The 20,687-nt window shown below is 49.7% G+C and overlaps 1 protein-coding gene across 4 annotated transcripts in view; it reads left to right on the top strand.

Moving 5' to 3' along the window:
- Positions 1 to 20,687, top strand: part of XPNPEP1 (X-prolyl aminopeptidase 1) — a 45,840-nt gene that overhangs the window by 11,090 nt on the left and 14,063 nt on the right. For 3 of the 4 annotated variants that reach the window (XM_084904195.1, XM_084904196.1, XM_084904194.1), the window contains 9 exons: positions 1,247 to 1,371; positions 7,033 to 7,096; positions 8,258 to 8,362; positions 11,582 to 11,674; positions 12,006 to 12,149; positions 14,017 to 14,112; positions 16,347 to 16,428; positions 17,887 to 18,097; positions 20,031 to 20,120. In XM_084904195.1, the coding sequence (XP_084760321.1) occupies positions 1,247 to 1,371; positions 7,033 to 7,096; positions 8,258 to 8,362; positions 11,582 to 11,674; positions 12,006 to 12,149; positions 14,017 to 14,112; positions 16,347 to 16,428; positions 17,887 to 18,097; positions 20,031 to 20,120 (1,010 nt within the window). The remainder of the gene's footprint in view (positions 1 to 1,246; positions 1,372 to 7,032; positions 7,097 to 8,257; positions 8,363 to 11,581; positions 11,675 to 12,005; positions 12,150 to 14,016; positions 14,113 to 16,346; positions 16,429 to 17,886; positions 18,098 to 20,030; positions 20,121 to 20,687) is intronic. The other variant, XM_084904197.1, reaches the window with a different exon arrangement.

The raw sequence follows: 20,687 nt of genomic DNA, 5'->3' as shown, positions 1-20,687 counted from the left end.
ATCAGTCTAGTATCGCATAAGGGATTCTGTTGCAGAAAATCATCTCGACTGATAATATGGAAGCCCAAGGTGCTGGTGGTGAAGGAGAAAGAAGCAGATGAAAAGTTAAAGAACCAAAAAGAAGGGCCCATACCTAACCGGGTACAAGCCCAGGGAGTTAGGGCGACAGCCCTGGAGGATGAGGTCTGGTGTAGTTGCCTCCGTGTAACTCCGTTACTTGGAGCATCGTGCGCCAGCACATTTCTTATTAAGTGAAACATTTTCTGTTAAAAAATAAAAAACACCAACAACACCAAGTCCTGGCAAGGATGTGGAGCAACAGGAGTTTTTGCTTATTAATGGTGGGAATATAAAATGGTACAGCCAGGTTGGAAGACAATTTGATAGTTTCTTATAAAACTAAGTATATTATATTTAAAAAAAAATCCTCACCCAAGGATGTTTTCCCATCGACTTTTAGAGAATGGAAGAGAGAGGGAAAAACAAAGAAAAATATCTATGTGAGAGAAACACATCGATTGGTTGCCTCCTGCACGTGCCCTGATCAGGGCCTGGGCCAGGGAAGAACCTGCAACTGAGGTACATGCCTTTGACTGATATCGAACCCGGGACCTTTCCGTCTGCAGGCCAACACTCTGTCCAATGAGCCAAACCGGTTAGGGCTAAATATACTCTTTACAGCGATCATGCTCCTTGCTGCTTTCCCAGAGGAGTTGAAAACTATGTTCACACAAAAACCTGCATGTGGATGTTTATGGCAGCTTTGTTCATAATGGCGGGAACTATGTAATTTCTAATTGTTTGATTGTGTACTGTTGGATGGGAGGTGATTTATTTAACCAGTCATGTATTTTCCCCTCCATATTTTTACTACTGTAAACAAAGATAAGCACCTACACCTCTGTGTACTTGTTTAATGATCTCCTTAGCATAAAATCCTAGACTTGAAAGAGGTAACTAATCAATTTGGAAATCAGTCTTAGAAGCTCAAGTTTTTTTTTTTTTTTTTTTTTTTTTTTTTTCCACAAGTGGCTGTAAACTGGCTGTACCAGTTTACAGTTCTAGGTATTTAAGAACTGTAAATTGGAGAGTTTGGGGGCAGCTTTGGTTTTGGTCAAATGGCGGGGTGGTCCTTTTGAAGCTGCCTCTGGGAATGGGGCAGAACAAAGGGGGTGCTTCCATTGGAGTAGTCATCGAGTTGCATGGGGCTGGCTGGTTTTGAAACAAACTCTTCCTGTTGTTGCAGACAGCAGAATGCCTCCCAAAGTAACTTCTGAGCTGCTTCGGCAGCTGAGACAAGCCATGAGGAACTTGGAGTATGTGACAGAACCCATCCAGGCCTACATTATCCCGTCGGGGGATGCCCACCAGGTACTGAGTGGAGATGGGTTGGTGGTGATGGAACTCATCAGTCTCTCCTCTCATTTCATCCTTTTCCCCAATGTGTTATCGGATTCTAGTTGTCAATCACAACTAAGCATGTCCTCCAGGGTCTGGCATAGGGACCTGTGTTCAGTGTATTCCTGAATGCCTGTTGATTTGGTTCTGGCTTCCTTGTTCCCAGTGAATAAAGGCAGCTTTTAATAAATGATGGAAGAATTAGTGGACAATGAGGGGTAGAAGTCTGGACCTTTCTGTTGCCGACACACTTTACCCACCTCCTCTGTCGCACTCTGTCCCTAGCAGAATTGTCTGTGCTTCCTTCTCTCTCCACCCAATCTGTTCCATCCTCTGACAGCCAGAAGAGCATCTGTAAAGTCATTATTGATCTTCACCCAGTAGGTTTAAGGGATGATTTTGAGTATCACTCCCTCCTTCCCCCAACCTCCATCTTAATGAAAGCAACTCAGGAAGTGCCCTTTACCTCTGAGAACACTAGTTATTTAAATAGAGGAGGGCCCTGGTTGAAAATGTTGTCTCGTACCCTAAAAGGTTACAGGTTTGATTCCCAGTCAGGGCACATACCTAGGTTGTGGGTTTAATCCACCGTTGGGGTATGTACGGGAGGTGACTGATCAATATTTCTCTCACATTGATGTTTCTCTCTCTCTCTCTCTCTCTCTCTCTCTCTCTCTCTCTCTCTCTCTCAAAATAAAATAAATGACCTTGGGTGAATAAAAATAATAAATATGGGAGAGTAGGATTTGGATGGGTAGAGATCTCATGTTATGGGGCTGAAAGGCAGAAGGAAGAAAGGATTCTAGGATCTGCTGCTTTCAGTCTTTGAGTCAGCAAATATTTGCATTTCTTTTTGTGGTCATGGTACTATAGGATTATAAAGATGAATTTAAGATTGAATTCCTGCCCTCAATGGGCTTATGTTTTAGTAGAAAGACAAAGTGTGGACTGAATTCATAGCTGGGAGGGAATACTAAGCTGACAGGATCAAGGAAGGCTTCATGGAGAAAGGACATTTAACTGGAATGTGAACAGGTAGAATTTTAATGCTTGGGGATAGAGGTATAAGAAGTACCATGAGCAAATCCATGGACGTAGGAGAACGTGAGTAATGATAACCTTGAAAAAGAAGGAAAAATAGGGGCTCAGTGAAGGCCACTCATGAGCCACCCATGACTGGTCACGGGGATCCTTGACCACCAGAGTGAGGAGTTTAGGCTTTGTTAGACAGTAGGGACCCTCTGAAGGTCTTTGAATAAAGGAGTGAATGGTCTGTGAGAGGGAGCAGTGTTTAGTGTAGACTGGAGACGGGAAACACTGGGAGCTGAGAAGCCTGTTAGGAGGCTCTTGCAGGATCCCAGAGGTGGGGTGCAGAGCGCTTGGACATGGGTGCTGGCTTTAGGAGCAGAGACGAGGGGGAAAGGGTTCAGAGGAGGAGAAGTAGGACAGAGATTGGACCTTCAGGCAAACGGCAGAGGGCATTGGGAAGTTTGGAACCCAAGTGTTCCTTGTGCCACCCACAGAAAGAAATGAGAAGCCGCCAGTTCCTTGTTTCGGTTTCTGTGGAGAGGCAGGGTGTGGTTGGGCGACTGTTAAGTGGGATTCTGGGTCCCTGCCAGGACTGGCAGAACAAGGAGGAAGGGGTGACTTTGTGTGCGACCTGCCACCACAGCCACCTCAGAAAGAGTGAGGCCGCTGTTCTTTGTGGCTCTTATTCCTAATTGTTTCATTTCAGTCTAGGTTCACGGTTGCTGGGATTTCTCCTTTGGGTGGGGAAGGGAGAGAGTTGGAGAATGAAGGGGAATCTCGAATTCTGTCTTTTTTGTATCTTCCAAACACAAACACAGACACCCACACACTGTTCTGTTAGAGAGAAAATGCACCCCAAATGCACAGTTACGCAAGGACTTGGCACTCCAGGGGTCTGCTTCTCTGCAGCTCTAAGGGTTTTTTTATGTAAACTCTGAACAGGGTGTGGTATTAATGAGCTTGGGCCCAGCGGGACTTTTACAGTGAAGGGTGGTTCATTCTCTCTGCTTATCTGAAGGCTTTCATGGACCATCTAAGTCAGATGTTGAGATTGGTGGGCACCACTGGCCCCAAACCAGGAGGAGCATTGGTAGGGGCTGGCGTTGTGCCAGCGTGCTTTGAGAAACCCACATTCTTCACCCTCCCCATCCTCTTGAGATGGGCTTAGTCAAAGGGTCACGTTCTGTCCGGGGTGACTCTGCCAACTGAGTTTTTGGCTGTGTTTATGGTTCCTCCTTCTGGAAGACATGAATCAGATTTTCCTAAACTCCTTGGATCCTATTGCCATTCCTCCTGGAGTCGGCTTCCTGTTTTGTTTTGTATTTCTTAAACAGACTCTGCCCTGGGGTGGGAGGTGGTGGTTTTTATCCCAGAGTGATTTTATCTACTATTAATTAGAGTAATGCTAGCTGTGGCGATACATTGAAGTTTCAGTGGAGCTTTATTTCTTGCCTACGTAGCAGCCCTGAGTAGGTGTTCTCTGTTGGTGAGTGACTTTCTTCCACTGGGAAGAATGATTTAGGAATCTTAAGTTCTTTCCATCCTGTGACATCAACATCCTACCTGGAGAAAGGGGTATGAAAATGAAGTGTATTTTAGTGTGGTAAAGACACACCCAAGTTTCCGGCCCTGACCCAGACATCACTTCCACTCACATTTCATTGGTGAGAACTAATTATGTGACACCCCCACCTAAATGCAAGGGGGCCTGGGAGGTGAAGTCCAGGATGGGAAGCCCTCTTTCAGCAGCTGTACACTAAGGAAAGGGCATGAAGCTGTTTTTCCCACATACCTTGACTTAGTTTCATTTAAGAAAGTAGATGACGCCAAAGACAGGAAGTTGCCTTAGTATTTGGGGACAGATAGCCCTTGTCTCCATGCACAATCTAACCTGGATTGGTGGGTCAGCAGTTGGAAAAGCTCACTCCGAGTGTGTGAAGAGTGACTGTAGGCCAAGCATGTCAAACTCGCAGCCCGTGGGCCGCAGAAACGAGGCGTGTGGCCATGAGTTTGACATGCTTGCTGTAGGCAGTGGTCCAGGTAGAGGTGATGGAAGCCTGGACTGAGTACTGACATTGGAGATGCAGAGAAGTGGATGGCTTGGAGGAGAAGCCAACAGCTGTGCTGCTGTGCCTTGCTCCTTGCATGCTACGACCTTTTGCTGCTCTCAGGGGAGAGTGTTCCTGGGCTTTGCCAGCACGTGGCTGGGGGAAGAGTAGAAGGCCTGGGCCTAGTGCTTGTCTGGCCTCTGTTGAGCCTGGAGGTGACAGCTTCGGTAGGCCACGTCTTTCTGGCGGGTGGACCACTTAGGTCATGTCTAGACATTCTTGCCCCAGACCTCATTTTGATCCCAAACCAAATATGTCCACCTGCTGTTAATACGGGGTGTCCCCCCAAAATGTATACACACTTTAACAGCTGATAGCTCAATTTTGAAAATCAAGTGTATTTTAGTAAGCACTGCTTTTATAATTATTCAATGTTGTGTGTATACATTTTTTGGGGAACACCCGTTATATTACCTTCCTTTGGAGACCCCTTCCTCTTGCCTTTGCTGATGAGTATCTCTAGGTAAACCCCCACGGGTGCCCTGTCCCTCCTCTGAGGGTAACCCAGATAGGGGAAGGTCATCCTCTAGAAATGTGTCCCTGCATGGAGGAGTCCAGCTGGGCCCAGATCAGCAGTCCCTTCTCTGCCAGACCTTCGTCAGCATCCTCACTGTGTGTCACTGGTGGGAGAGCCCCAAGCCAGTGTCCTGACTGTGTGTCACTGGTGGGAGAGCCCCAATCCAGCAGAACCTCATTGTCATCGGTAGTGTCCCCACTGTGTCTTTCCCAGTATGCACTGTGATTTTTAGTGTAAGAATTATTTTTGTTAACTTAGTTATCCCACTTTTGTTAACTTAGTTATCTTAGATGCTTTTCACCATTCAGGAAGCAGACATGAGCACTACCTCTTCCACTGCAAATGCGCAGCACTCTTAGGTTTCTGGAGAGATGTTTTAAACATTAACTTACTGTTCCTCACAGCAGTCCTAGGAGGAGGGTGTGACCTCTCTCCACCCATTTTTGCCTATTTTTTTTTTTTTTTTTTAAGTCTTGCACCAATGATTGCTGGTTTAAACAAATGAGGCTTCTCCAGTTCATACTGTTGATCACCATTTCTTCCTGTGTCTTTATTGCTCTCTATGAAATGTTCCTTTGTGTTTTCGGGATAAAATGTGCCTGCTGTTGCATTCAGCAATGTGAAATGACCTTTTTGGAAGGAGGAACTGATGCTGAGGGAGGTCATGAGACTCGATGCAGACCACTTAGCTGGGCCGGTAGAGGGCAGGTGTGGCTCAGAGCCCATTGTCCTGACATCAGGATTCTCTCTGCTGGCTCTTCTAGCATCTCCCTGGGGGGTGGACTTGTGGCTGGCCTGAGGATGTGCTGTGGCTGCCTTGGTGAAAGGGAAGCTCTCACAGCAGGAGTGGAACGTGAGCACTTTCCCCCCTAATATCATGGGCACCCCCTAAAATGCCTCAGGGGCCCTGTTTTCCACCGGAAGCATTCTTCACCTTGCCAGGTTCTTTAGTTCAGGAGAAACTGCTAACAGGAGGAGGAGCCGCAGCTCTGGTCTGAAGCGGGTCCGGGCCTTGCTGTTGACCTGGCAGTGGGCAAGTTCCTTAAGGATTCTGTCTTTGAGCTTCCATTTTCTTGTTTGCTGTTGGTTTTATCCTGGAGAGTCCTTATGAAGATGAGATGGTGTGTCCTACGGGGGCAGCCGAAGGCTTCAGAGTCCAGGCTCTGGAGCTGACAGCCCAGGTTCAAATCCTGCCTCTGCCACAATCCTGATGTGTCAGGCAATTGCCTTAACTCCCTGTGCCCATTGACTAGCAGAAGCTGCACACCGTGGCCTCATACCCTCTGCCCAGGACTGAGAGCCTCTGACTTTCTTCAGTCCCTACCCGCTTCCCTTCAGAGGCAAGGGATTGTCCTCCGGGGAGGACCTGGGTTTGGACATTATGTTCTATTTGCTGATGCCTCCCAGTTGGAGGAAGCATTTCTCCTCTCTCCCTAACAGGAAGGGACAGGGTCTGTCTGCGTGGGAGCGATTGGTGACGCTACCTGGGAAAAGGGATCACACAGGAAGTGCAGAAACAAGCTCATACCCGGAGAGGCTTAAGTTAGAGAATTGTTGGCACTGGAGACAGAAATCCAGCCTTACTTTTCAGAAAAATACCAGATGCCTAAATGTCAGTGGCGGGAAGGGGGAAGGCTCTCGGTTTATTTTTTGAGTAAGATCTTGGTGAGGAAAGAGCAGTTTTGATCTGTTTCTCTTGATTCGCTTTGTTCTCCAGATGAGGAGCGAGAGACAAATGGGAAAAGCTTGTTGAGCCCTTCATTAATTAGGGTCTGCATTGTGCACTCATTGTTTTTTTTTTTTTTTTTTTTTTTTTTAAATGTTCGGCCTGTCTTCTAAGCTAGCCTGTCTGTCCCTTGAAGCCAGGTGCCAAGGCCTCGCCAGCCTGTGTATTCTCTGTGGGCCTCGCACAGGGCTGAGCCCAGCGGCGCCAGCGTGTGACCGGCTGGGGTCCAATTCCTGGTCCCTTTTGTTTTTCAGAGTGAGTACATTGCTCCATGCGACTGTCGGCGGGCCTTCGTCTCTGGATTTGATGGCTCTGCGGGTGAGTCGCTAAACTCTCTCTCTGTTCTTTCTATACTTTTGTTCGCCTCCCAAAAATAACTGGAACGAGTCGCAGCCTGCGATAAAGCACCAAAAAGAAAATGCAAACCAGACGTTCCCCTTCGAGCCCCTGCAGGAACGTGCGAGTTCCCAGCATCCTCCAGCTCCCCGCGGTCCCCCGGAGTGACCCTTTCCTCCGTGCCTTGGCTTTTAGAGTTTTAGTTTTTTATTTAAAAAAATGTTTTGGAACTTTTTTTTTTAATATAACAGAAATATGGGAAATCATATCAATTAAATTGAATATTCCTGTGCAACTGGCACTGCAAATAATTCGTGGGACCCTGACACCTCCCAGTACCTCCCTCCCCACCCTCCCCTGCCTTTGCTTACTGGTCCTGCTTAGTTCTCCAGATGATTGGCTTTTGATTTCTTTCATTTTTACTTCCGGCATAAATGGCAAAGGATAATGCTGAGCCTCATTAGCACCCTGCCCTCACTTTCCCAAAGCTGCTGTGCCCTTGAGTTTTAGGGTGTTCCCATGTCAGACTTAAGCTAGCTAGAGTTGGCGAGAGCCCCTCTCTCCTCGGAGTTGGCCCATTGCTTCCTTTGATGTAAGTGTTTGTGTAGGTTGGCACTTAGGATTGGCTGACACCTCTGCCGAAAGCCCTGAGCTCTGCCAGGTCTGTGGGAACTGAAGGCAGGTGGAGGGGGAGGCACACACTCCCACGGAGCCATCACGAACACTCCCGGGGGCCTGGGGGGATCTCCCACTCCTTCGGGGTGTCTGGGGGAGTGGATCACTGAGACCACTGAGCAGGAAACGTTTCTCGGTCTTGTGATTATGAGGCCATTTTGGCTTTAGATCCCAGTCCTCTGTTCTGGCCTTGACTCATGCCGAGCAGGTACCAGGGTCCAGGTGGCCTGCCTGGGCTGCCTCAGGGCTGTTTCCTTCAGAGTCTGGCCCACAGCTGGTTCTAAGGGCTTTGCCTTCTCTTGCCTGGAGCTGCCCTGGAGTGAAAGACCACCTGCCCACTGGGAGGTGGGGGTGGCCAGGCTGCACAGGAGCCGGTGCTCACGCTGTGCGTGCCTGTCTGTCCTCATTCTGTGCAGCTTCGGGGCAGTTGTCAGAAACCTTTCTCGTGTCCTTGTTCCCTTGCTCCAGGCACAGCCATCATCACAGAAGACCATGCAGCCATGTGGACGGACGGGCGCTACTTTCTCCAGGCTGCCAAGCAGATGGACAGCAACTGGACGCTCATGAGGATGGGTGCGTAGACGTGTGGCCATCCTAACCTTCGTTGGCCAGGTCTCCTGGATCTTAACTCTTTTATGGGGTCATGGACCCTTTTTAGAATCCAGGGTTTGTTGGTCTATTTGGGCTGCCATACAGAATGCCATGGACTAGGTGGCTTCGACAACAGAACTTTATTCTCAGTCTGAGGCTGGAAGTCGGAGATCAGGGGGGCAGCGTGGTCAGGGTCTAGTGAGAGCACTCTTTCTGGCTTGCAGACTTCTCCTGTGTCCTTACATGGCTAGATCCCTGTCTCCTCTTCCTCCTCAAAGGCCACCACTCCTGTTGGATTAGGGATCCACCCTTGTGACTTCACTTAACCTCCTAAAACCCCTGCCTCTACATACAGTCACATTGGGGGTTAGAGCTTAAACATGGGAATTTTGAGGGGACACAGTCCAGTGCATGGCACAAGGGAAACCAAGAAAACAGCATCCTTGTGTGTACATACCTCTGTGTGCACAGTTTTGGAAGGTTCCGGTTCAGGTTACTCATTTTAGTGAGCAGAAACTGAGGGCCAGAGAGGGCAGCTGATTTGCTGCAGATCCCATGCCTTGCCATGTTCTCGACGATGCACCGTGACCACTGCTTTTTGCTGCCTCGTGATTCGGAGTCAGATTAAGGTCAGGCGCCGTTGGCATCAGAGGCCAGGAAGCTCTCCCGCTGAGGATCCTGGACTCGCCTCTGGCAGTTCAGTTTGGAGAAGGGCACAGGGCAAGAGCATGGGCCTGGAACTTTCATGGTCAAGTTACTCCACTTTTAGGGCTTCAGTTTCCTCATCTGTAAAATGGGGTAATAATAGTAAGTACCGCATAAAATGGTGAAAATTAAAGAAATAATATATGGAAAGCATTGAGTTCAGTGTTTGTTGACGTGTGTGTGTGTGTGTGTGTGTGTGTGTGTGTGTAAAAACTCTGGTCTCTGATTTTTCATTGAGTTTTCCTTGTCATTAAAGTAGTCTCCAGGAACATGGTTTTAGAGCCTGCACAGAGGTCTCTTTCTCTTTAATTTGGAACTTGGAGAGTAGAAGATAAGGAGGGAAAGGGGGCTGCCAGAAAGAGAAGAGGAGGCAAATACCTGACACTTCTTGTTTGATGTCGGAAGTACACTTCTTATGTGATGTCGGAAGTAAAGAGGAAAGCAAACTCCCAGTTCTGGAAACAGAGGCTGTTGGCACTGAGTTGAGTTGAGGTGACACAAAGATCCAAGCAGCTCGCCTACTGAGGTGGGGTGAGGGGTGGGGGGCAGGAGGGTGGGGGAGGGGTATACTTGTGGGGGGCCCACACTCTCCATATAGATATTGTGTTGTTTATCTTAGGGCGGCCTGAGGTACATTTTTGTCTGACAATGGATTTATAGATTTATTGTAATTCTCTCTCTCACTCTCTCAGTCTGTCTCTCTCTCTGAGACACACATGCACATGCACACAGCATTTGGGGCTGTGGGACTGTTATAAATGGACAGGCCACTAGGCCTATAAGCTGTTAATTGCATACCTCTGTCAATGGCTCACACGCCCTTAATATGTGTGTATATCTATGTGCTAGTGTTCATCTGTATTTCAAATTTGAGCAAAGATTAATTTCTTTGTGGAAAAAAATAAATGCAAATGGAATCTCTCATATTTCCTGCCTGCACCCAGTGGATCGCTTGGCATAACCCTGAGGGTGTGGGCATCTCTCCTTGGGCCCAGAACTCCAGCTGGGAATTCTGGGAGCACTCTGGGGGTCAGGTGTCCGAGGAGCGATACTGTCTGCCCGCTCCTTGAAGTGGGGTGTGGTGGCCCCGAGGGATGAGGCCTTGTTCCCTCCAAGCCCCCCTCTAGTTTCTTCTCTGAGACTTCTCTCCCCAAGCCCCCTTTTCCTCAGGCGGCTCTCCTGTGTGGGGAGATTCTGGTGGGTTTGGTTGCTGAGCGATTCATTCTTTTTGCTTTACCAAGCATCTGTCTGCTAGGGGAGGACATGACTTCGTCCTGTGAACGTTATGCTAAGGGCATAGTTCAAAAGTGGCTTGTTCAGCGGTTTGGAAAAAAAATAGGAAAGCATCAAATAGCAAAAGAACAACCCAGTTCCAGCTTTCAGGAAGTTTTGTAGAACTTATTCATGAGCTCATTTCCCTGTAAACCTTTGAACTTCCTTCCTGTGGTTATGAGGTTATCAGTGCCCAGTAGAGAAACTAGTAAAGATAAGTACTGGTGTAGAATATGTGAACTTTCACTCTAAATATGCAGGCATTTTACCAGGTTATTCATTGGTTAGCCAAAGTCTGACTGAAAATGTATACCTCCCAAACATAAATGGCTTGGATGAAAGAAAAACTGGAATATCCTGAAGCTTCCTTGGTGCCCTGTGGGTAGTCGCTTAGACACAGCAAGGCTGCTTTCTCTGGAGTTGGGAAAACGGGGGCGCCTGGTTAAAGACGGTGGTGGCCATCTTGTGTGTCCCCCTAAGGCAGGAGTCCTCAAACTTTTTAAAGTGGGGGCCAGATCACGGTCCCTCAGAGAGCTGGAGGGCCGGACTATATGAACTACTAATTCCTACTGTAACACCTTGGCTGCGCTCACTGCCCAAAAAACCTGGCGGGCCGGATCAGACTCCTCTGCGGGCCGCATGTGGCCCGCGGGCCGTAGTTTGAAGACCCCTGCCCTAAGGTCTCAGGAAGGATTTTTTTTTTTGCTGCTGAGACTCATGCTTAGCCCTCTAGTCAGGCCTAGTTGTGGGACTGGCTCTGTTCTCCTCAATGCGGCCTTCCAGATGATGGGAGGGCCCTGGGGCAAGTGTTCTCCTTACCCGGTGTGGGGTGTATGGGGAGCTCCCAGCCCCCAGCCTTCGCCCTATGGCCGCCCACATTCTCACCCAGTGACCAGCCTTCGATGAAGAGACTGAGGGCTGGTGAGGTGATAGTCACTATGACACAGTGTACCTATGACAGTGTTTCCAGGATGCCATTTTTACCAGGGTTTTATGAGAATCCTGCTGCTTCCCTTCTCTCTCACCGTTACCTGACGCCTCCCTTGCAGACGCCTTACACTTCGCACAGCCTTCCCGCGTCAGGGAGGGTCAGATTCTGCAGTCCTGCCTTAAGAGGCGCTCAGTGACACCCTGCGCTCATACTCTGTTGGAGAACCGCATCCTTCTGGGTGGGACCTGACTGGGCCCCTGGGACTTGCTTCTCATCAGTCCTTCCCTCTGTAGGTCTGAAGGACACACCGACTCAGGAAGACTGGCTGGTGAGTGTGCTTCCGGAAGGATCCAGGGTTGGTGTGGACCCCCTGATCATTCCTACAGGTGAGTGCTCAGGGGGCCTTCCACTCGGGGGAGGAAGTGGGTGCTTGGTGCTCCCCCCCCCCCCTTCTTCCTCCTTGCTTGCTCGTGGGCTGTGGAATATTTGTGGGCTCAGCACGATTCGATATCGCAATCAAGGTCACGGTGAGGAGATGAATCCTGGCATCGAGGCCAGGGAAGGCCATTGGTGGTGAAGACATCCTTTTACAGTTTCATCCCGCACACCCAGTGCAGGGCCCGGAAGGATCACCTTTCAGAGGGGGCCCGACGCTCCAGGCCCTGCTGCCTGTCCTGGGTGTCCTGCTCATGGCTGGGCTGGTGTGCTTCTCCTCAGATTACTGGAAGAAGATGGCCAAGGTCCTGCGAAGTGCCGGCCACCACCTCATTCCTGTCAAGGAGAACCTGGTGGACAAGATCTGGACAGACCGGCCTGAGCGCCCTTGCAAGCCCCTCCTCACTCTGGGCCTGGATTACACAGGTCAGAACTGCAGCTGCGCCCAGCAGGCTTCCCGCCATCGCCCCCTCCTCCTGTCCCCAGGTCTCCATCCCGGTCCTCTGAGTCAAAGTCAAGGCTGAGCTGATGGAGGTTTTTGCTCCACCCCGGTCCAGTGGGGCATTTGATGAAAGCAGAAGCTTTATTTATTTCTACTCACCACTTACTTTGTCAGAGTTTATTCTTGCAAAGCGCTCGGGGCAGACTTTGGGTGCCGCTAAGGTGTTTTCTTATTTAAAAAAAATATATATATTTTATTGATTTTTTACAGAGAGGAAGGGAGAGGGATAGAGTTAGAAACATTGATGAGAGAGAAACATCGATCAGGTCCCTCCTGCATGCTCCCCACCAGAATTGAACCTGGGACCTTTCAATCTTCAGGCTGATGCTCTAGCCACTGAGCCAAACCAGCTCCGGCTTGTTTTGTTTTTACCACTTAGTTGCTCACTGTCCCTGAAGCTGTCTTATCCCGGTTTCTAGGTGCCCCTTCCTTTTCTTCTGCTGGCATTTTGTGGGCCCCCTGCCCTCTGTACCTCTGCTTCCCTGGTTTTGGGATGTGGGTAGGTTCTGTAGCGGTGGGTGAGGAGAAGGTTCTGTGAGAGTTTATAGGGACGAAAGTGGGTTTATGGGACAGTGAGGGGCGCAGAGGGGAAGGCCTGGGAGGTGGGGCTGCCGGGGAGAGAGCCTTGCTGCAGACACTGAGACAAGAGGTGGGTGGGGGATGTCTGGAATGCAGGCAGATTGCCCAGAGGGGTCCTGGGAAGAAAGCATTACAGCCCGGACTCTCAGCCAAGTTTTAAATCGCATTCCTGTGCTGAGCTTCAAAGCAGTGTTTGGCTGTGGGGGCAGCCCCCGCTCTCTCTCCTTGTGATGTCCTCACTGAGAGTATAGCTGATTTGGTGGGGGGAAGGCAAGGGGAGGGCAGAGGGGGGGATGTGTCCACTAAGTGGCCCAGGTCAGCTACACATTTTCCATCAGCGTGTTTTGAGGTTTTTTTTTTTTTTTGTTTTGTTTTTTTAACACTGAAGCAGAGGTTCTGGCCTATTGCTTGCAGGGGAGGGGAGAACAAATGTTGCTAAGACTTCTGTTCAGCAAACATTGAGTGCAGGGTACCATGCGGGGTGCTGGGTGAATGGGACAGAGGCCTATCCTGTGCACAGGTGGCCGTCACCAGAGTTACAAGTGCTGCTTGATGGTGGGTGATGGTGGGAGGGGGGTGAGTTAATCCTGGGGAGCAGCAGGGAGCCTTTATCCTACAGGGCAGTGTGATTGGAGTGATGGTCACACAGTCAGGCTGCAGAGAACCCCATGGCTAGCACTGTCAGATGAGCCTTGCTGTTCCAAGAATGTAAGCGGTGGATGGTACTCCCCTGAGTGGAGACTTGATGAGTTCTCTCTGCAGGGGAGTGTGTTTTCAGTGCTCCCAGGGCTTCCTCTGATGCACTGATTCTTATACAATAGTGCAACTAATTGCTAGTTTAATGCTTGTCTTCCCTTCTAGACTTGTAAGCCCCATGAGGGCAGGGACCGGGTGTAGCTCTGGGACTGGGGGTGTATAGCTCAGAGCTGGGACAACAGGACCATCACAGGCCCGGTAGATATCTATGCTTGGGAAGTTTGATGCTTCATAGACATTTGCTGGATAAACACATGAATTCGTTTTGCTGGTGAGGTCATCATGTTTCTCGCCCTTCAAATGGCCGGGACAGTCACACCTCTCGTGTAGGGCTTGATTGCAGGTGTCCGCCTGCTCACACAACCCGCTCCCTAGGATGTGGCTTCGGCTAAGAATGTTTGGGACGCAGGTCCCCAGGACCAGGGCTGGAGTTGCAAGCCCGTGTGTTTTTTGCAGGTATCTCCTGGAAGGACAAGGTTGCGGACCTTCGGTTGAAAATGGCTGAGAGGAACGTGGTGTGGTTTGTGGTCACCGCCCTGGATGAGATTGCGTGTGAGTGCCATGCGGGCATGTTGCCTCACCTCTCCTTCGACTCTCTGGGAATCTGCGTCCTCAGGCCACTCAGCTCCCCGATTGGCCAGGGAATACCAAGGAGACTGTGTCACCAAATGGTTCTACATATGCCAAGTGGGATGGAGAAGGAGTTGCCGGGAGTGGGGGAGGGCGGGCAGCCTGGCCCTGAGCAGTGTTTCACCGAGGCTGGTGCCGAATCTGCAGAGGCGTCCACCTCTGGCCAGTTTCCTGGGACTGGGACACCTGGGAGGGAGGACCTTTGCTCCCCACGTTGTGTACCTGCCAACATTCATGTGTCTATAGGGGGACAAGGGCTGTCTTAGGAGACATTTTACTTTATCTGCTTACCCTGTGGTGCCCTAAGTTCTTTACAGTGAGAATAGTCTAGAAATATCTCTACCTCAGAAAACGTAGGAACCCAAAAAGTTCTTCGTGAAGCCTTTTGATAGAGTAGCAGTTTCTCAAGTTTTAAACCTTGAACGACCCGCATGTAATTATTCAGTATCTTTGTTATCTCTTTGAACTGAAGGAATCTGTTCTGCCTGCTGTGTTCTGACTAGATTTGACCCAGGACAGCTGAGAAGAGGCACCACCTGCACTTTTTATTTTCTCACAAGTGAGATAGTGTCCCATCTCGCCAATCCCCAGCCCCAAACTTTGTCAATGGTATCAGCGTTTACATCCCTAATTAACTTAATAACCTCAGCACCAGAGAAGGTAACAGATAAAGCCAATTTCTCCCCTTTGTTACTCAAAACCCACACATTCCCAGTATGGAAAATGCAGAGGAAGTAGAAAGAAGAGGGAAAAAAAATCACCAACAATCCTGTTTCCCAGAGATAATCACTTTGAACATTCTGTGCATATATATAATTTTGTAGCTTGATTTTTTAAATGTATCAGTATATTTACAGCATGTAAAAGCATTATTTCAAATGATTATTAGATATCTTAGCATACGGTTATACCACCATTTACTTAACCGTTCCCTTCAGGACGACCTTTGGTCATTTCCAATATCCCCATGATGTTAGTATGATGCTGCCATCAAAATGTTGGTGCATCAAAATTTGGGTCTTAGTTTCCGATCATTTCCTTCCTCTTTCGGGTAGGTTTTTAGTGGTGGTATCACAGACTAGAGAATACTGCTTGGTGGGGCTTGGACCTCTCTTGCCATTTACCTGCCAGAAAGGTTGTACAGGGGCACGTGAGTAGGCCCCTCGTGCCACAGCTTTGCCAGCCCAGGCACTACTTTTTTTTTTTTTTTCCCCCTCCCTTAAAGTACTAATTCAGTCTGATAGATAAGAACTTGCCTCGTTGCTTTACTTTGAGAAGCCGTTCTTTTAAAATAGAGGCAGTACTTTTTGCACCAGGTCTTGTAGCCCTCTGGCCCCCAGGGGAGAGAGAGAAAGGGGGGGGGGGAGAGAGAGAGAGAGAGAGAGAGAGAGAGAGAGAGAGAGAGAGAGAGAGAGAGAGAGAGAGAGAGAGAGAGAATATGAGGCAACTGGAAGCCCAGGGACCAGAGCTGTGCTCTCTGCCTGTCCTTGTAGTTTCTCAGACAGCAGTGACCTCACCAAACCCCCTGACGCTGGCTGCAGGCGGTCTCTACCGGGGCTGCAAGCTGGTCTCTACCAGGGCTGTAGGGCTAACCCCTGGGTGGGCCGCAGGCTCCGGTTTCATCTGGGCCCCTCTGACTCATGCTTTTGTTCCTCTGCCGGGAAGCTCCGCCTCCGCGGGGTTCGGTGACCCTGTCCCGAGGGCCTCATCTGGCCGCCCTCTTGGGTGGGTCTCAGTGTTTCACCCTCCTTGTTTGCCTCGGCAGGGAGACAGTGCTTGGCTCCTTCCCCGTGAGTTGGGAGTGCCAGAGGTTTTCTGCGGTCAGGCCTGGCAGGTCACCACCAGGCGGGCCATTGCAACTCTTTGTTTGAAGGGCATTTCTTGTGTTTTCTGACTAATAACTCCTCCATTCCCTCCTTGGGCCAGCGAGGAGGCAGCTTAAGAAACAGCTCTGGCGCCCTCGTTTGGCGGACACGAGCAACTGCAGCCCAGAGGTGGAAGCAGGAAGTGAGGTGCCCGCCTTTCTGAGAGATGCCTCTGACTGAGCCCTTCCGCTTGGAGGCAAAGCTCTCCCCTCCCCTGCGAGGCCCCAGGCACCGCTTCAAATCTCCCCGCAGGCAGGTGACAGGGACTTATTCTTTGTGTGTGTGTTTTAGGGCTGTTCAATCTCCGAGGATCAGACGTGGAGCACAATCCGGTATTTTTCTCCTACGCAATCATAGGACTAGAGACCATCAAGTGAGTCTGCCCCACAGCACCCCGGAGCCTGCGTCCCCTTTCCGATTGGGCCCCCCCAGTCTCTGTCTCACATTCTGCTCTTCCCCTTCCTGCCCCCCTTTCCCTTCTTTTCCTCCTCCCTTCGTTAACAGCAGGTATTTATTTATATCCTGCCTCTGTCCCAGATGATTTGAAATCTAGGAAAATCTCCATAGTATTATGGGATATAATAAAAGCATAATATGCTAATTAGACAGGGCAGCCGAACGACCTTCTGGATGTCCTTCCAGACGAAGCTGGGGCTGCAAGGACTGCAGCTGCACAAATTTCATGTAGTTATGGAATAAAACAATAAGTAGGCAAGGACATACAAACAAAACCAAGTGAGTTTAGTTCCCAAAATTCCTGCTGCAAAGTCTTGTTCAGGCCTCCCTGTTCACAATCCTGGGTTCACAGTGCAAATTAACCCAATCACTTTAGAGGTCAGAATGATGCTGGAAGACCCCTTGAGTCACACCTCCTCAGATCATAGTTGACTTTGCAACATTGCTTGTGGCCTTCCTGCCATTACTCTTCCATTGGGATGGCTTTTTGCATGCAAACAACATATTTAATAAGTGGCTGTTATGTGCTATGGTCTCTATTGGGTGCTGGAGTGAATGAGACAGACCAGGTCCCGGGTCAGAGTCGTAGAGGTGAATGTCTCCTCAGGGGATTTGGGCACGTAAGTAGGGACCAGCTGGTTAGTAGGATGGGTACAGGTGTTATAGGAGGAGCCTGAGCTAGATTTGAGGTCAGGAGACTCTTGGAGAGAGGAAAACAGAGAGTAAGGGTTCATGTGAGTTGGCCAGGTGAATGGTGGTGATTTAAGCATGGTAACAGCATTTCCGAGCCTCTGGACAGGAGAGAGCACAGTGTGTATGTAGGACCGACCCAGAGGAGTCAGTGTGGTCGGAACATAGAGTGTAAGACCAAAAGGTGAACAGAGAGTCCAGGGGAGCTATCCTGAGGGTCCAGGGGAGCTATCGGATGAGTTTTTCACAGGGATCAGCCTTATCAATTATAAAGAATTCTAGATACGATAAATAGGATGGGCAGGGAAGGCTGGAGGCAGGGAAACCAGGTAGGATGCTGAGAGATGCCAGTGGCCTGAATGAAGGCAGTGACTGGGACAGGCTGTAGCGAAAGCTGGACAGATTTGATAGGCATTTAGGCTGTTGGTCTAAAGAGCTTAAGAAGGGAAGGAGGGGCATCAAGGAAGATCGTTCCCAGGTCGTAATTTGGGGAATTGGGTAAATGGTGACAGTACACACTGGGACAGTGTACACAGCCCGCAGAGAAGGATTTGGGAAAAGAATGGGGAGGAAGGAGAAGCTGCCTGGTGTTGATTGCCAGAGGGCCGAGCCTGTTGCCTATGGGTCTGTGCTCCCATCCATGAGCCCTCTTCTTTCTGTCGCCTCACCTGTGGCCCCTCTGCAGGCTCTTCATCGATGGTGACCGCATAGACGCCCCCGGCGTGAAGGAGCACCTGCTGCTTGACTTGAGCCTGGAAGCTGAGTACAAAATCCAGGTGCTTCCCTACAAGTCCATCTTGAATGAGCTCAAGGCTCTGTGCACCAGCCTCTCCCCAAAGGACAAGGTGTGGGTCAGCGACAAGGCCAGCTACGCTGTGAGCGAGGCCATCCCCAAGGTTGGTAACCCCACTGAAGCCCAGATAAGCTGCCACACTCCCCGGGCCTGCCCCTTCCCAGTTCTGGCATCGCGTGGCCTTGTCTTGGAAGCAGAGGTCGGTCAGGCAGACCCCCAGGAATGGCTGTTGGATCGGAGGTGTTGTCTCCCTGGATGAGCCCTTCGGGCTGGAGCCATCCTGAGAGTCTCAGGGCCCTTAGAGCCCACCTGGTCCTGTACTTTCCAGAGTATGATACGAAAGACGGTCTTCATTGGTAGACAATACTTCGATTTATTTTATTTTATTTTATTTTATTTTATATTTTATTGATTTTTTTACAGAGAGGAAGGGAGAGAGAGAGCTAGAAACGTCGATGAGAGAGAAACATTGACCAGCTGCCTCTTGCACACCCCCCACCGGGGATGTGCCCGCAACCAATGTACATGCCTTGACCGGAATCGAACCTGGGACCTTTCAGTCCACAGACTGATGCTCTACCACTAGCCAAACCGGCTTCGGCAATACTTTGGTTTATTTAAAGTTATCTGCTTTCAAAGTGTTTAGTGTATACTAGGAAAAATATAACCAGCATAGGATAGTGTGATATCAAAATTAGTTCTTCAGACAAAGTTGAGTTTAAGAAACTAAGTTGATTTCAATTTTAAAGAAAAGCTGTAAGTAAATGCAAGAGCAGGGGGTATGAGAAAACCTGAATTTTGGGGAACATAACTCCACCCCGAGCCCCCCCAACATCTTATAAGTAAGGAGACCTAGGCCCAGAGAAGCTTTGGGAATTGGCGACTTGTCAAAGGTCAAATAATTGTGGTAGCCCTGCCCTTGACTGAGCTGCTGGGCGATACTTGTCCCTTCATTTTAATTGGGGCCCGGGGTGGGACTGGAGTCCAAACCACCTGAAATGCCACCATTCTGTCTTCCCTGGGTCTCTGGCCCGCCGGATGGCCATTGATAAGCCCACTGATGTCCCCCTTCTCCACTGAGCTTGGGCCATCTGGGGAGAGCCCAGGCCTGGGCCTCCAGACCTGGCTTGTCACACCCTTGCCACCGTCACACTGTGAGACACTCAGTTACCCAGAGCTTTTCTTCCTTGATTTAAGTGGGATCACGCCTGCCTTGTCTGTGTGTGAGAGAGAAAATAACAAGGGAGCAAAAGGCCTTTGAGAAGCTCTGTGCAAGTATGAGGTGGTCCTGATTCCCCCTCCCTATAACACAGGCTGGATTCAAACTTGTTCTCAAATGGGGAAGGGTTTTCCCAGCCCTTCAAGGTCAGACCATGAACAGTACTGATGTGTGAGCCCCGAACGAGAAGGGAAGGAGCAGGAATCCTCTCTCGTCAGTCATGTGTGTCCCCAGACATTGGAAAAAGCTTCCTTTGTGCAGCAATAAAGGGGTTATTTCAGTCTAACTTTGATCCCTTAGGGAACTCTCACCACAACCATGGAAGCTTGAAAAGCCATATCTTGCTGATCTGGCAGCCAGCAGTCTCAAAGAGCTCAGGGGGTAGGTGATAGAAAAGAAACACCTTGTTTGAAGAAGGAAGAGGGAGAGAAAGATAGAAACATCAATGATGAGAGAGAATCGTTGATCGCTGCCTCCCGCCTGCCCCACTTTGGGAATCGAGCCCACAACCCAGGCATGTGCCGGACTAGGAATCGAACCGTGACCTGGTTCATAGGTCAATGCTCAACCACTGAACCACAACTGATGGGCTACTTCATCTTTTTTGATGAGTTCAAGCCCCTTTCATTATGCTCAGTCATCAACCAATAGACGCAGGTCTTTGGATCCCAGGGCTCGGCCAGCTTGGGTGGGTCCTGAGTGGAAGTTCTTCCAGTGGTTTGTGTGAAGTGTGGTGTGCCAGGTGAAGAGGTGGTTGCCTTGGTCTGGGTGAGGCGAGCCAACCTCTATCTTCCATTCTACTGCCCTTTGCCCCTAGGAGCATCGCTGCTGTATGCCTTACACCCCCATCTGCATTGCCAAAGCTGTGAAGAATTCTGCCGAATCAGACGGCATGAGGCGAGCTCATGTGAGTAAGGCAGCCTGTGCAGAAGAGGGGATGTGTGGTGGTCCGAAGGCCCAGCTCCTCACCTGCTCTGTGGTCTTGAGCTTGGCACAAGGTTGGAACCTCTCTGAGCCTTCTAGAGTTAATGAAAGAATGAGATAAAGCACTTGGTGGGCTAGATCTTGACAAACTACAACATACAATACAAAAAGAGATGGATGACAGTTTAGATGATGGTGATATCACGATTACAAAGATGAAAACGAAGAAGGCGAAGCCTCTTAAAGGGCCCAGATTGTGTTTTTAAAACCAACGGAGGGTCTAGAAAGATTTGGGGCCCAGAGATAGCTTTTGGCAGTGGCCTGTCTTTTATGGTCCCTATAGGATAGGAGTGAACCTGCTGAGGGAGCTGCGTGTGCTCTGAGGGGGGTCCTTGCTCACTGTCCCTGAATTCTGGACAGCCGAGCAGCCTGTCCCTGATAGGGGACTGCTGCAGACTTGTCGCAGGAAATGCACGTTGAGCCCTGATTGCTGATGGTTTGTGCCCTGCAGATACAGCCCTCTCTGTATCATGTTAGGACTAGGTTCTGA

This window comes from Pipistrellus hanaki (assembly GCF_964339955.1).
Source record: "Pipistrellus hanaki genome assembly, chromosome: 14".
Taxonomy (NCBI): Eukaryota; Metazoa; Chordata; class Mammalia; order Chiroptera; family Vespertilionidae; genus Pipistrellus; species Pipistrellus hanaki.
The sequence above is the reverse complement of the archived record's forward strand: the minus strand, read 5'-3'. Positions and strand labels throughout refer to the sequence as shown.